General features: G+C 38.5%; 2 protein-coding genes across 2 annotated transcripts in view; one reads left to right on the top strand and one right to left on the bottom strand.

Annotated features, from left to right (window-relative positions):
• LOC135466177 (glycogen phosphorylase, muscle form-like) overlaps positions 1-9,012 on the bottom strand; it is a 34,894-nt gene extending 25,882 nt beyond the window's left edge. The window contains exon 1 of the mRNA XM_064743558.1: positions 8,708-9,012. Within this exon, the coding sequence (XP_064599628.1) occupies positions 8,708-8,953 (246 nt within the window). The 5' untranslated portion in view covers positions 8,954-9,012. The remainder of the gene's footprint in view (positions 1-8,707) is intronic.
• Positions 9,013-9,089: 77 nt separating this feature from the next.
• Positions 9,090-13,870, top strand: part of LOC135466142 (CCAAT/enhancer-binding protein zeta-like) — a 30,365-nt gene continuing 25,584 nt past the window's right edge. The window contains exon 1 of the mRNA XM_064743513.1: positions 9,090-9,252. Within this exon, the coding sequence (XP_064599583.1) occupies positions 9,097-9,252 (156 nt within the window). The 5' untranslated portion in view covers positions 9,090-9,096. The remainder of the gene's footprint in view (positions 9,253-13,870) is intronic.

The raw sequence follows: 13,870 nt of genomic DNA, 5'->3' as shown, positions 1-13,870 counted from the left end.
AGATCTTCACAGTGAGGTTCCCCAACTACAGAGACTGGGGACTTTATTGCCCAGCACACTGTTTTTGAGACACAAGAGTGAACTGGTGACCAGCCTGTTCAATAATTCTGGATATCTTAGACATTTATTGCAGAATTAGTAGTAGGTAGTATACATGTACATGTATGATACAAACTGACCCACATTCTCAACCATGCAATAGTCAGCAAACTGTGATAAATCTAATTATTATATAGGTTATTGAATAAATACGGACTGATGTCAGGGGGATCTATTTATTTGTCTTGAACTTGCGCTTCTGCCACGCAAAAATGGAACAAGTGTACATTAGCCAGTATTAAATCAAGATCATATTCATTACACACCAAATATCAACCAGTTTACCTCGGACGCAAACTATCGTCTCTTAAAATGAAAATTTGATACTGAAACTTATTGTACAAATATTTTTATGAATGGCACACAAATTTGTACAGGGAGAAAACATGCGGTTGCTATTATACCAACGCGCAATATGAGGATTGCTAGTGACAAAACTAATGCCATCATGGAAATACATGTGGTTGCTATTATACCAATATTAGAATTGCTAGTGATAAAACTAATGCCGTCATGGAAAAACATGTGGTTGCTATTATACCGACGTGCAATACGAAGATCGCTAGTGACAAAACTAATGCCATCATAGAAAAACATGTGGTTGCTATTATACCAATATGAGGATTGCTAGTGATAAAACTAATGCCATCATGGAAAAACATGTGGTTGCTATTATACCGACGTGCAATACGAAGATCGCTAGTGACAAAACTAATGCCATCATGGAAAAACATATGGTTGCTATTATACCGACGTGCAATACGAAGATTGCTAGTGACAAACTAATGCCGTCATAGAAAAACATGTGGTTGCTATTATACCAATATGAGGATCGCTAGTGACAAAACTAATGCCGTCATGGAAAAACATGTGGTTGCTATTATACCAATATGAGAAATGCTAGTGACAAAACTAATGCCATCATGGAAAAACATGTGGTTGCTATTATACCAATATGAGAGTTGCTAGTGACAAAACCAATGCCATCATGGAAAAACATGTGGTTGCTATTATACCAATATGAGGATCGCTAGTGACAAAACTAATGCCGTCATGGAAAAACATATGGTTGCTATTATACCGATGTGCAATACGAAGATCGCTAGTGACAAAACCAATGCCATCATGGAAAAACATGTGGTTGCTATTATACCAATATGAGGATTGCTAGTGACAAAACTAATGCCGGCATGGAAAATCATGTGGCTGCTATTATACCGACGTGCAATATGAAGATCGCTAGTGACAAAACTAATGCCGTCATGGAAAAACGTGGTTGCTATTATACCGAGGTGCAATACGAAGATCGCTAGTGACAACACTAATGTCGTCATAGAAAAACATGTGGTTGCTATTATACCAATATGAGAATTGCTAGTGACAAAACTAATGTCATCATGAAAAAACATGTGGTTGCTATTATACCAACGTGCAATACAAAGATCGCTAGTGACAAAACCAATGCCATCATGGAAAAACATATGGTTGCTATTATACCAATATGAGGATCGCTAGTGACAAAACTAATGCCGTCATGGAAAAACATATGGTTGCTATTATACCGACGTGCAATACGAAGATCGCTAGTGACAAAACTAATGCCATCATGGAAAAACATGTGGTTGCTATTATACCGACGTGCAATACGAAGATCGTTAGTGACAAAACTAATGCCGTCATGGAAAAACATGTGGTTGCTATTATACCAATATTAGAATTGCTAGTGACAAAACTAATGTCATCATGGAAAAACATATGGTTGCTATTATACCAACGTGCAATACGAAGATCGCTAGTGACAAAACTAATGCCGTCATGGAAAAACATGTGGTTGCTATTATACCAATATGAGAATTGCTAGTGACAAAACTAATGCCATCATGGAAAAACATATGGTTGCTATTATACTAATATGAGGATTGCTAGTGACAAAACTAATGCCATCATGGAAAATCATGTGGTTGCTATTATACCGACGTGCAATACGAAGATCGCTAGTGACAAAACTAATGCCATCATGGAAAAACATGTGGTTGCTATTATACCAATATGAGGATCGCTAGTGACAAAACTAATGCCGTCATGGAAAATCATGTGGTTGCTATTATACCGACGTGCAATACAAAGATCGCTAGTGACAAAACTAATGCCGTCATGGAAAAACATGTGGTTGCTATTATACCGACGTGCAATATGAAGATCGCTAGTGACAAAACTAATGCCGTCATGGAAAAACATGCCTCAAAATACTGTCAAAATTGTCCAATGAGAAGCCCTGGGGTTTGGTTGGCTAATTGGTCTTAATACCCAGCAGAAGGAAGGTATTGACATTGTAACAGAAATAAACTGTAAGCTGTCCGAGAATATGTGGTGCAAATCTCTTGTGTAAAGACTTTCAACGTGCATGGATCAAAGGCACATGGCACTGAACATGAAGGCTCATTCTAAAAGTGAGCCTCACTAAAAGGCATAGAATCTTGAGCAAAATCAGATTTATTACTTTGAAAGTACAAATGTCAGAAATAAAAGATTCCTGCATGTCTCACAAGCACTTTATTAGAGGTGTTTTATTATTGTCATTAATGTTATTTCGTGAGATATATGAATTAAAATCTCTCCTAAACTGGCACGCCATTTTAAAAAAGTGCAAGTCATCTGCCATTTGGCAAGAGAGTTTCTAATTCAATCCCTACACAGAAATGTACATGTAGGTAAAGTATGAAATCCTTCACTGAAATTCAAACCTACCAGTGAACAGAATGAGTACGCTGCATATTCACTGGATCTAGGCAACGCTGGATGACTTGCACTATTTTGGAAATGCACTGCTTCACTTATCATAAAGAAAAAACCAGAGGTCATTAAAAGTGGTCATTAATCACCAGGCAGAGTTTGAAGTATACATGCACATGTACTTCAACAGCAACCTGATATACCACAACACTACACAAACCAAATAGGATCCTTCCAACTTCAAACTTGGAGAACGCATGTGTTTACAGGGACAATGCAGATTCTGCCTCCCTGGCATGATTGTTTTTCTGCTAGAACATGTACATATAAATGTCAGATGCAATTTTAGATGAAGTAAAGTACTATTTTAATGCTTACGAAGGATTACCTTTCAATATCAGGATGCATACCCCATTCACACATGCAACGTTAAGCTGGTTTAACTTGCGATACCGGCTTTGAGCAAGTTTGTCCTCATTCATGTGAAGGCAGAGTAGGGGCATTTAATCCGGTTTATTTGCCCCAGCTAGCGAAGTGGCTTTAAGTCAGTTTCAAGGTTTGAGCAGGTTTATCTATGCCGCGTGAACAGTAACTGGACTAAATTCCCTGTGTACGTGGAGATCAGGATGACGCCGTAATTACTAAACCGGCTTAAATGTGATCGTGTGAATGGGCAAATTCCTGAACTGGCTTAAAACCGGCTTGGCCATAAGGTCATGTGAACACATTTCTACATCTGGCTTCGATTTAAAGCAATTCAGATTTGATCAGGCTTAAATTTTGGCTGAGTGAACAGGGTAGTAGATGGTCACAGAGCACATTGGATTCAGATGCTGGAACACCCTTGTATGTTATAGTGGTACATGTACAGTATGACACAGAAATATGAACATGGTCAAACTACATGCATGCAACTGTATGTTACATGTAAGAGAGGTGCAGTGCAGATGTGGGATTAGTCAACAAGGCCTACGTTCACAAAGCTTGGTCAATATTCTGTAACTTTTCAGGTTTCTTTCAATTTTGCTAATAAATACATGTAACTCAGTGAAATTTATGGAAACTATTTCAGGGGTCGAATTCCAAAACAAACAAAGTTGAAGACTGGACTTTTTTCTTCAGAAATTCAAACTTTCACTCAATGAGTAAACTTATATACAAACTTATATAACCAGTATGCACATCGGTAAACTTGTCTACAAGTACAACAAGTACCAACAACAAGTACTGAAAAAGGGCTTTGACATGATGTCGCCACTATCATTCTATGGCTCTAACGAGTCCTAAATTGATCATTTTAATACTTGCATGAAAAGAGAACAATAACAAAAATTTTGTATGGAAAAAGAAAAAAAAAAACACATCTTCAGTGCACAACTAAAATAAAGTATTTTGTGATAAATAAACAAGAGCTCATTTAAAACACCTCACTATAACATTGGTATATATATCAAAGTTGCTTCCTGTTTTAATTCGTAAAACTAAGTGTTAGAATGACCATGTCTCAGAAATGTGCATATACAAGCTGTATTTGACAAACACAATAATATGGTAAATAATACAATTGTTTTATCTGGCCCTCTGATCATTGTCAAAGGAAGCAGCTGGTCGAGCTGTAAATATACACTGAGTGTAGCTCGAGGCAAAATGTCACAGGCTTAACAGTTACATGTGCTCAACAGTCACTTCTTGACCTCTACACTTCCTCATAACAAGGCACAGCGAAGCTTGAAACTTTCGAGGCTCTGAAACTTTAAGTTCATGCACTGCACTGTGATGCCATGGTCAACGTAAACATTTGTAAATCATAACCAATGCAACCTCATTTTAGCACTTAAAACTCCCACTGTACAAAACTGCATGCTGTTCACTTAAGCATTCTTTTGGGATGAAATATGCTTTATTTCAGACTCCACTTGAGAATTATTTCTTGTATTGTACCTAGTATACACCTATGCAGAAGGCTGAAGCCCAATTGTTTATGGGGGCATGGAGTTTAATGTTCAGAACACTTATGAGTGAGGTAGTTTGTTCAAGTCATTTTACAGAAGAATTTGTCAGCACAAACAAACTGCTCAAGTTTATCACATATGAAAAAGCAACTTTCACTGTGAGTTATTCAAAGTCTTTTTAATTTGATTTTGAAGACAAAGCTACATTGGAAAGGTTGGTCAATTTCACATCTTCACAAACAGTATAATTTTATCAGTCTAAACAGAATATAATGCCCTCAAAATATGCTTGAATACCTTGCAAACATGCAAAAAGGTAGAAGAATTACATTAATACATCAATTTGGATTAACTGCAATGTTTTAATTGACTTCAGTTGTGCTTCTTGAAATAATAATTATTTGGCTCATCAAATCTGCACAGCACAGAGACAAAATGGTGCTACAGTAAGATCCCTAATCTTTAAAACATACTGCGGCCAATTCCATAAAGCCATTTCTGAGAGAAATCAAAACTTGAACAGGCCCCTAACTAGCGTTATTTGGCGTGGCGCAGCGCCACGCCCCGATTTCCAGTGCCACGCTGCCCCAAAACAATTTCTCCTCAGCGCCACACCCCGATTTCCAGCACCATGCTGCACCCACACAATTCTCCTCAGTGCCATGCCCCTTTTTCCAGACCTCTCGCTACCGTTATTTGGCGTGGCACAGCGCCTTGCCCCTAAAATTGCCGCCATGCTGCCTTATTAAAAGCTATGTATGCACCATGCTGCTGATTCTGTATCTGTCACTTTTCCCCCCTAATTCTGCATCTATTCAACGTACTCCAACCGCCTTGTCGTATTGGAGAGCTTTGACACTTCCGGGAAATCTCTGCACAATGTACCCGTTTTTTTGGTGATCTTAACAACTCAGATGTTGTCAAAACATGGATTTGTCCATGCTGTAATCAGGCAAAATTCTGAATCATGGCGAATTCATTTGGGAAAAGCAGGGGCAGACTGTCAACCAAACCAGTCACGGTCACCAATGAAAACAGCGGACAGCCAACGAAATATCAGAGCACAAATGTCGTGGATGCTGCAACTGTTACTGCTAACGTGCCATGTGAAACATCAAAACCCAAAATATTAAAACATTCTTTAGGATAAGAAGCTGTTTTAAGTCTTAATTTTGACTGGCTGTTAATTAATTATGAATGGAGTGATGAGGACAAAGCTGACATTCTGATGTTATACTTTACCCCATATCAAAAACACAAAACATACGCTGCAAATGGGAACAAAACATGGACAGCTGTCCCATATAATATTAATGATTTAATTGTGGATTACTTCCCTTGAAAAACACTACATGATTCAGTCTTAATCAAGTGAATAAACCTTTTTATTCAGTTTGTATTTTTCTTGACAGTATTTTACTTGGAAATGATTTTTCTGGGTAAATTTTGTAACAACATTTCAATGACATGACTGATTACTTTGTGATATTCACCGCAGTAACATTCCTTAGGCAAAATTAAGGTTGAATGCAGGGTCTTGTTGTGTGTTTCAAAAAGGTTCTTCCAAAAAGACAAATGACTTATAATTTACAAACAAAATGAAATTAAGAATTTCTGAATGCACTGAAAATGGTTATCTGTAATAGGGTGAATAGAAATATTATATTTACACATTGAATCAGCATAATCACTCCAAATTTATCTTCAAATTTTCAGTTTTCAAATGTCATTTGGTCTAATTCCTGGATTCAACACCAACAAAATGTTTTTCTTCACAGCAAATATAGTGAAATTCTGGTCAAACTTAATGGCTATAAATGGTTTGGATTGCTTTTCAGAGTATCTGGGATCTATAGCTTCCAGGGGCCTCCTACCCCAGCCTTATAGCGACGCTCGCTATGCTCGCAGTGCAAGAACTTTCAGATAGCTATTCCACCATGCCCCTTTTCAAAATCCTGGCTAGGGGTCTGTTGAAATATGGTTTTACAGGCCCTAGAATTGAAAATTTTGTTTGTCGATTCAATGTTATCTTAAGGCAAATTTGCACTACATTGCACTACTTTGTGCTCTATGGGTTGAAAGTCTCATACACAGTATCTCTGGGTGTCCAACGCTCAATTGACTTTATTACCAAGCATGACCACAAGGATGTAAACCATCTACCAGGTCATGTGTACCTGTACATGTAGTTCAGGTAGATTTAAGCACAAAACAACAGATCTTTGAATGCCTATAATACACTTGAGTTTTGTTTAATTAGCCTGTTTGTTTTAATACTCTATTCTTTGCTCTCTCTCTCTCTCAGCCTGCGGCTCTACTACATATCTTTACCTGTCTGACAGAGACTGCAGAGATGAAAACACATCATGATTACATGTACACATGCTGACATGTACAGAGCACCAAGTTTTAGATGAAACATTTGTTTATTTACAGTAATCAAGGGAAGAAAATAGACACCAAGCTACACAGGTATTCACATCATGCAGATTTTCACCAATGTGCAAAAAGCACTGAACTATTATTCAACAGCAACACCTCTTTTCTGACGTCACTGCCAATGAACATGATGAACAGGCTGGAATTCACTACATCTCCATGTGGGAGCTGCAGTCTGTCAGAGGACAAAGCATACTAATGCATACAAGTACATGTAGTAAATTAGCTCATTCACGTACTATACCCTATATTTCTACTGTTTTCTACTAAGGTTAAAGGTTTCGTTTGAATGACATCTGGGTTAGGATATCTTAGACTCCAGTAACAACCTTAACATTTACCCTAACAAAGTTTCCAATACACAAGAAGCTGAGTCATGAGTACTGTAATTTATTGTAATTAATATCAGATAATATAATCTGCAATGGTACGTCCCCCTTGTATTACTGTGCTTTACAATAATATGCAAAGCTTGCACTCAATATATGCAGTACTTTTTAAGACACATTTACCGTATACGATGTAACAAAGCTTTCACGGTTACTGGATAAACACACATAGGCAGATGGACAGGTACATGTAAGGTATGCCTGTACTTTGAACAGGCGGGCTAAAAACCACCCACCCGGAACAAATTAAGCATGCCTGGGCTTGGAAACAATTGCCGAAATGGGAGGAAAATCGGAAAAGTGCAAAATTTTTTGTAGCATTTTTCTTTGCATGAATAACTGAAAATACAATGTACACCACCTTGTATGACAGTTGACCGGAAAGTATGCCTTTTCTGTGAAGAATTGTGTAGACAACTATCCGGTTGTCACAGGAAGCACGACGTATAGCATCACCACAACACTGATTCCAAGTTACATGTTTGCAATTAGGAAATGATGGATGCAATGGCAGTCACACAAGATGATTTTGGCTACTAAAGGATCAACAGCTCTTCGCCCTAATGGGAGAACTAACCGACAGAACCTGTACCTTACCAATTTGGCCCTACTGCTGCACAATACTGTATTATATATGTATACATAAAACTTTATGGTTAAGCAATAAGATCCTGAGCTCATCCATCCATATTCTTATCAGATACATCTAGACCAGCTTTAGGCTGCATTCAAAATCTTATATTAAAACTACAGTATTGCAGTGTGAGCGAATTTTAAGGACAAAGTCCTGAGCATAGGCCTATAGCTTTGGTTATTACCATATTAGGCCTATACAAATTGTAACATTTAAATAAATCAGCTCAAGGTCACACCATTCCTATACAAGGAAGGTTATCATTTTGCTGGTTCCCCTCGAGAATGTGCATTGCTATTGTATACGTTACAGCCATGCAGCCGTTGTTATTACAATGGAAACTACCCAATGTGCCGCAATTTTGGATTTTGCCTACTTAACATGACGACATGGTAGAAAGGCACTTGGCAAAAAAAAATTAACAAATATAAAAAAATTACTTTCAACAGAAAGGAGGTTACCTTTGGATCTTTCTCATAATAATATTGCTGCGTCCTGATCCATCTCCCGGTCAGATGATCCCGGACTGTATGGGCCAGTGCAAAATAGTAGTCTCTGGGTGTCGAAACATTGCGATCTTTGACAAGCGTGTAATGCAAATGCTGATTGAAAGTTTTTTTGACGTTCGACACGCTCTCTACTTCAGCAATCCCTCTAATACTAATTTGCTTCCGTCTGTCTTGATCACTTTGTGGAATTGCAGCCATGTCGAACCGGTGGATTTCAGCGACAAGGAGCCGGAATTAATAACAGCGCGTTTTCAGTTCTGTCAACTGCACCGTCTCAAGGACGCACAACTGAAGGTCATGGCAATCAGCCTCGTTCTCACGACTGACATCGGCGAGTCAAGATGGCTTCCAAACACATGTGCGAGGAGAAATATTTGTCAACTCCGAAAAGAAAGAAACAGAAGAAGAAAAATATTCAACCGAAGGGAGACCAAGGAAATCAACATCTGACTGAAGAACTAAGTCTGCAAAATATCTTGCAGTTAGGGGGTGACAAGGTGAGTACGCTAATATTGTTGTGTTGAAAACTGGACATCGAATGAATCCGTTAGTGTTTCTTCACAACGTAAAAAATCATATCACTGGTGTTTTTTTTTGGGGGGGGGGGGGGTACGAGGTGGGTTGGAGGTGGGAGGGATTTGGTAGGGTAGTGGCTGGGTTTGTAAGAAAAGTCTGAAACTCAATTTCAGCAGTGCAAGCAGCACTTTTCCATCTAACCAAGAAAGACTCCAACTCCTTTTCTTGTGCTGAGCGAGTGTCGTTGGAATCTCGACGGCAGGCAGTTTGTCTTTGTTATCGAACAAGTCGTGCGCAAATGAAAGACATCAACCTAAAGACTAGTTCAATAAGTGAAATGATACCCTGCTATTTGTCGGCCTTAGGCCAGCATAATCACAGCATCTAATCTAGCTGCTATTCGGCACAGCAGAATAACATAACCCAGTGCTTGATGATTTCACGTCTGGATAATTTAAATATCGGACTTCATTTTAGCGTTATAAAAGAAACAATATGGAGTAACGATATTTTCGAATACAATCAACACTTCTGAATTCTTTGTGTGCATTACGTTATTTACGTCGACGATAATTGATGAGTCATACTTGGCAAGAGAATGTCCTACCAAAATCCCAAAAAGGCAGTTGTTTGTGTATCGGAAGTGTTTCGAAAGGTAAAAAAATTACCTGTCACATTAGGCAAGTTACCATAGCATGAAATAATACTGCAACCCCAGCTACATGAGGTGAACCAATCTCGGCTAGATTGTGCTATGTTAAAGTGTCACCAGGATCCAGTTTCCAGTGTGTACATGTATAGGTGACTTCTGAGGAGAGAAGCTAATGCAATGAAAGACAGCGATCAAGAGAACAGCTGGTGTTCAGAAACACTTTAGATTTATACTATATGCTGCCGATAAATAAAGCACAAATAATAAATTTTTGTCTTCTAATGTTACTTGTAGGCCTTTGATTTAGCATAGCGAGAGTATCATGTTTTGATCTCAAAAAGGAAGTTGTTCGTGTATCGGAAGTGTTTCGACAGGTAAAAAAATTACCAGTCACATTAGGCAAGTTACCATACCATGAAATAATGCTGCAACCCCAGCTATCAAAACAAATTGAAAAGGTAAAGTTGTCATTGATAAAGTTATTGCGATAAACCCAGTAGGCCTACAGGTTGAGGTGTAATGAATAAATGTAGGCCTAGAGCATTATTCAGATTCATTCCGCGTGAGGAAGAGCTGAAATAAATAATCGTAATTATTTATTGTAACAATTCTGGGCAATCGACATGTACATATATATACTTGTAGTCCTTTATATAACCAGAAGAATCTGTGTACCGGTAGGCCTATGTAGACCAATACATGTATGTAACCAGAAGAATCTCTGTACCGGTAGGCCTATGTAGACCAATACATGTATGTAACCAGAAGAATCTCTGTACCGGTAGGCCTATGTAGACCAATACATGTATGTAACCAGAAGAATCTGTGTACCGGTAGGCCTATGTAGACCAATACATGTATGTAACCAGAAGAATCTCTGTACCGGTAGGCCTATGTAGACCAATACATGTATGTCACCAGAAGAATCTTTGTACCGGTAGGCCTATGTAGACCTATACATGTATGTAACCAGAAGAATCTCTGTACCGGTAGGCCTGTGTAGACCTACACATGTATGTAACCAGAAGAATCTCTGTACCGGTAGGCCTATGTAGACCTATACATGTATCCACATGTTTGCACATGTATGTCTTTTGATTTTTATCAACCCCTTCATTCGGTCAACTTCATGATTTCCAGGTATATTGCTGGGGACCTAAAATAGTAAAGCGTTGAGTATTTTCCAAAAATGTGTACTGTGATAGGCTCCCTCTCTTGAAAAAGTAGGGAGTACCACGCTCTGAAAATTATCTGTGGCACTGCTTACCCCTTGGGCAATAGTTGATCTTCCTAATCCTGTGAATGCCAACAAACTTATTATACAAAGTTTTGAATGGTGAATTGAAGAAGTTATCTGTTAAATCACTTGCTATGTGATGAACATTTGGATATAATCCTGAAAAGATTGAAAAAAAGGTTGATAGATGGTACATGTATTTTATGTGTCATTGCTGTACTTGTACTCTGAGATACAACTATACAGTGTAAGACCCATTTCACAGCCCTTGTGCTCTGTGTTTTTTTGTTGTTTTTTTTGTTTTTTTTTTTCTATGTAAGTGTTTAAATGGTGAACTGTCAACAAGAAAAAGTGAATATACCTATATACACATGCCCTAATCTAGCCCCTGAGGAGGTGGAACCCTGGCTAAGGGCATTTTTTTATGATCGCCGGGCAGTCTGACGGCATACATATGTGTGTGTATGTATATGTGTGTGTGTGTGTGTGTGTGTGTGCATGTGTGTGTGTGTGCGCGCATGTGTGTGTGTGTGCGTGTGTGTGTGTGCGTGTGTGTGTGTGTGTGTATGTGTGTGTGTGTGTATAATTATTCTGTTACCGTGGTTGGTGGTCAGTTTATTCCTTGCTTTCCTGTTTCCTTCACCTCTAAACCTTGCCACTGTCATATCAGTGAAAAATTCTTAAACACGTTCGTAACCACCAGTGAAACAAATAATCTAAAAGGCACATAAAGTTGTATTGTTTGATTGACTTTCAATATATTGACCCAAATATCCTAAAAATAAAAACACACAGACACAAACTGTATACCATGGAAAAGTTTGCATTCGGGTCACATAAACATTAACACAGACATTTAGATGAGTGTGAACTAAAGCAGCTTGGTGGAGTGTAGCATCCAAATGTATCACAAGTTAAAATAATGCATGGCAAATATACCATTTATAAAACGGTCATCATCATCTCAGTTTATTTTATATTTATTGATATAATCCGACGTGTTTAATAATGATGTCCCAAATGTCATCTCTGTTTTTACATACACGTCGCACACCATGGATTAGTCTGACGTGAGATACATATGTCTTAGGAAATGGTTACAGGCCCGTTGTTGTTTGTGTGAATTACAGAAAATCGTCATTTGAAATTAGGTAAATTCACCCTCTTTTTTTTTTTCAGAGATTGTTACTTAAAATATTGAATTCATTTGTCTGACTACAGCGTAGTTGTGGCTCCAGTCTAGTTCTTTGTTTATCTATAAAATTTCAGCATGTCATCTTGAATACAACATTAGATGCACCTACAGCACCCACAGCACCTACACCGTATGTTCCTTCTCGATTTAGAATAGATTTATTATAGTCATAAAGGCTTCTACGGTACATTCTCCTCAGTGAATATTCACCAAGGAGCATGTACCATGGAAGCCTTCATGGCTATAATAAATTAATTCTAAATCGAATAAGAACATAAGGTGGGGGTATGGCGGGTGTGGAAAGCAGGTCTTCAGGTTGGCGTCTTTTATTTGCCCAAGACATGTTCGATAACATAGACAATCGGCCTGGACTTTAGAGGAGTACGAAATTAACAATGTAAGCATCAAGACTCCAGTGACACTAGGCCATTATAAGAAAAGGCGCTGGGGTGCTTTGGGGCTAATTTCCTTTATGACTGATGATGAAGGATAGCCTATAATGCTAGGTAGCCCCAAAAGAATGGGTAAACCGTTGTGCAAATGGGCTAATGGGCGGCAAATACTTGATCCCAGGCAACAGTCTCTAAGAGCGATGGCTGGGATAAAATTTTTGCATTCCAAACTACCATGCACTTAGCCCCAAAAAGACTCCATCCCCTTTTTCTTATACTGGCCTCAAATCGTTGGAGTCACAATGTTAACAGTGTTAATTTCACATTTAACAAAGATCCAGGTCGATTGTCTTTAATATCGAACAAGTGTAAATAAATACACCAACCCAAATGCTAGCCTCATGAATTAGATGTTGTACACTGATGATACAACTTCTAACAGAAATCTCTTCCAAAACACTGGCTAACATGGCTGCCAATTAGAAATTTTTGCTCGGGTCAGGTAGGAAACATTCTGGAGATTCCAAGTACACATAGGAAAGTACCCAGCATTTTGAGAAAGATGTATCATTAGCATACAACATCTAATTCATTAAGCTACCTAAAGACCTGTTTTCCGCACCCACCGCCACCGTACTTCTCTACTGGCTTTAGAATTGATTTATTATAGCTGCTCAAGATGGTGGCAGTGGCTGATGTGTGTGTACCGTGGAAGCCTTCATGGCTATAATAAATCTATTCTAAAGCAAGTAGGGACATACGGTGCGGTGGATGCGGAAAGCAGGTCTTCAGGTTGGTGTCTTGTGTGATAAGAAAGGCAATCGGCCAAGACTTTTGTTGAGTGCAAAATTAAGACTGTTACTTAGCATAGACACTCCAATGACCATAGGTCAGTATTAGAAAAGGAGTTAGGAGTTTGGGGCTAAGCACCGGGTAGTTTGAAATTCGAGCTTCGAGCAGGACAATGGGCTGCAAAAATTTTATCCCAACAATTGCTCTTAAAAGAGACAGAGAAAGTATTTTGGTAAATCAGCCTACGGCACATTCAAATTCTAAACTTGGAGGGCATTGGTTTGAGTTTGCTTGATTTAACAATTGGAGCACTGTTGAAAGATGGTTTCCC

This window comes from Liolophura sinensis, chromosome 6 (genome assembly GCF_032854445.1).
Source record: "Liolophura sinensis isolate JHLJ2023 chromosome 6, CUHK_Ljap_v2, whole genome shotgun sequence".
NCBI classification, from domain to species: domain Eukaryota; kingdom Metazoa; phylum Mollusca; class Polyplacophora; order Chitonida; family Chitonidae; genus Liolophura; species Liolophura sinensis.
Note: the sequence above shows the minus strand (reverse complement) of the source record. Positions and strands in the feature narration are given on the sequence as shown.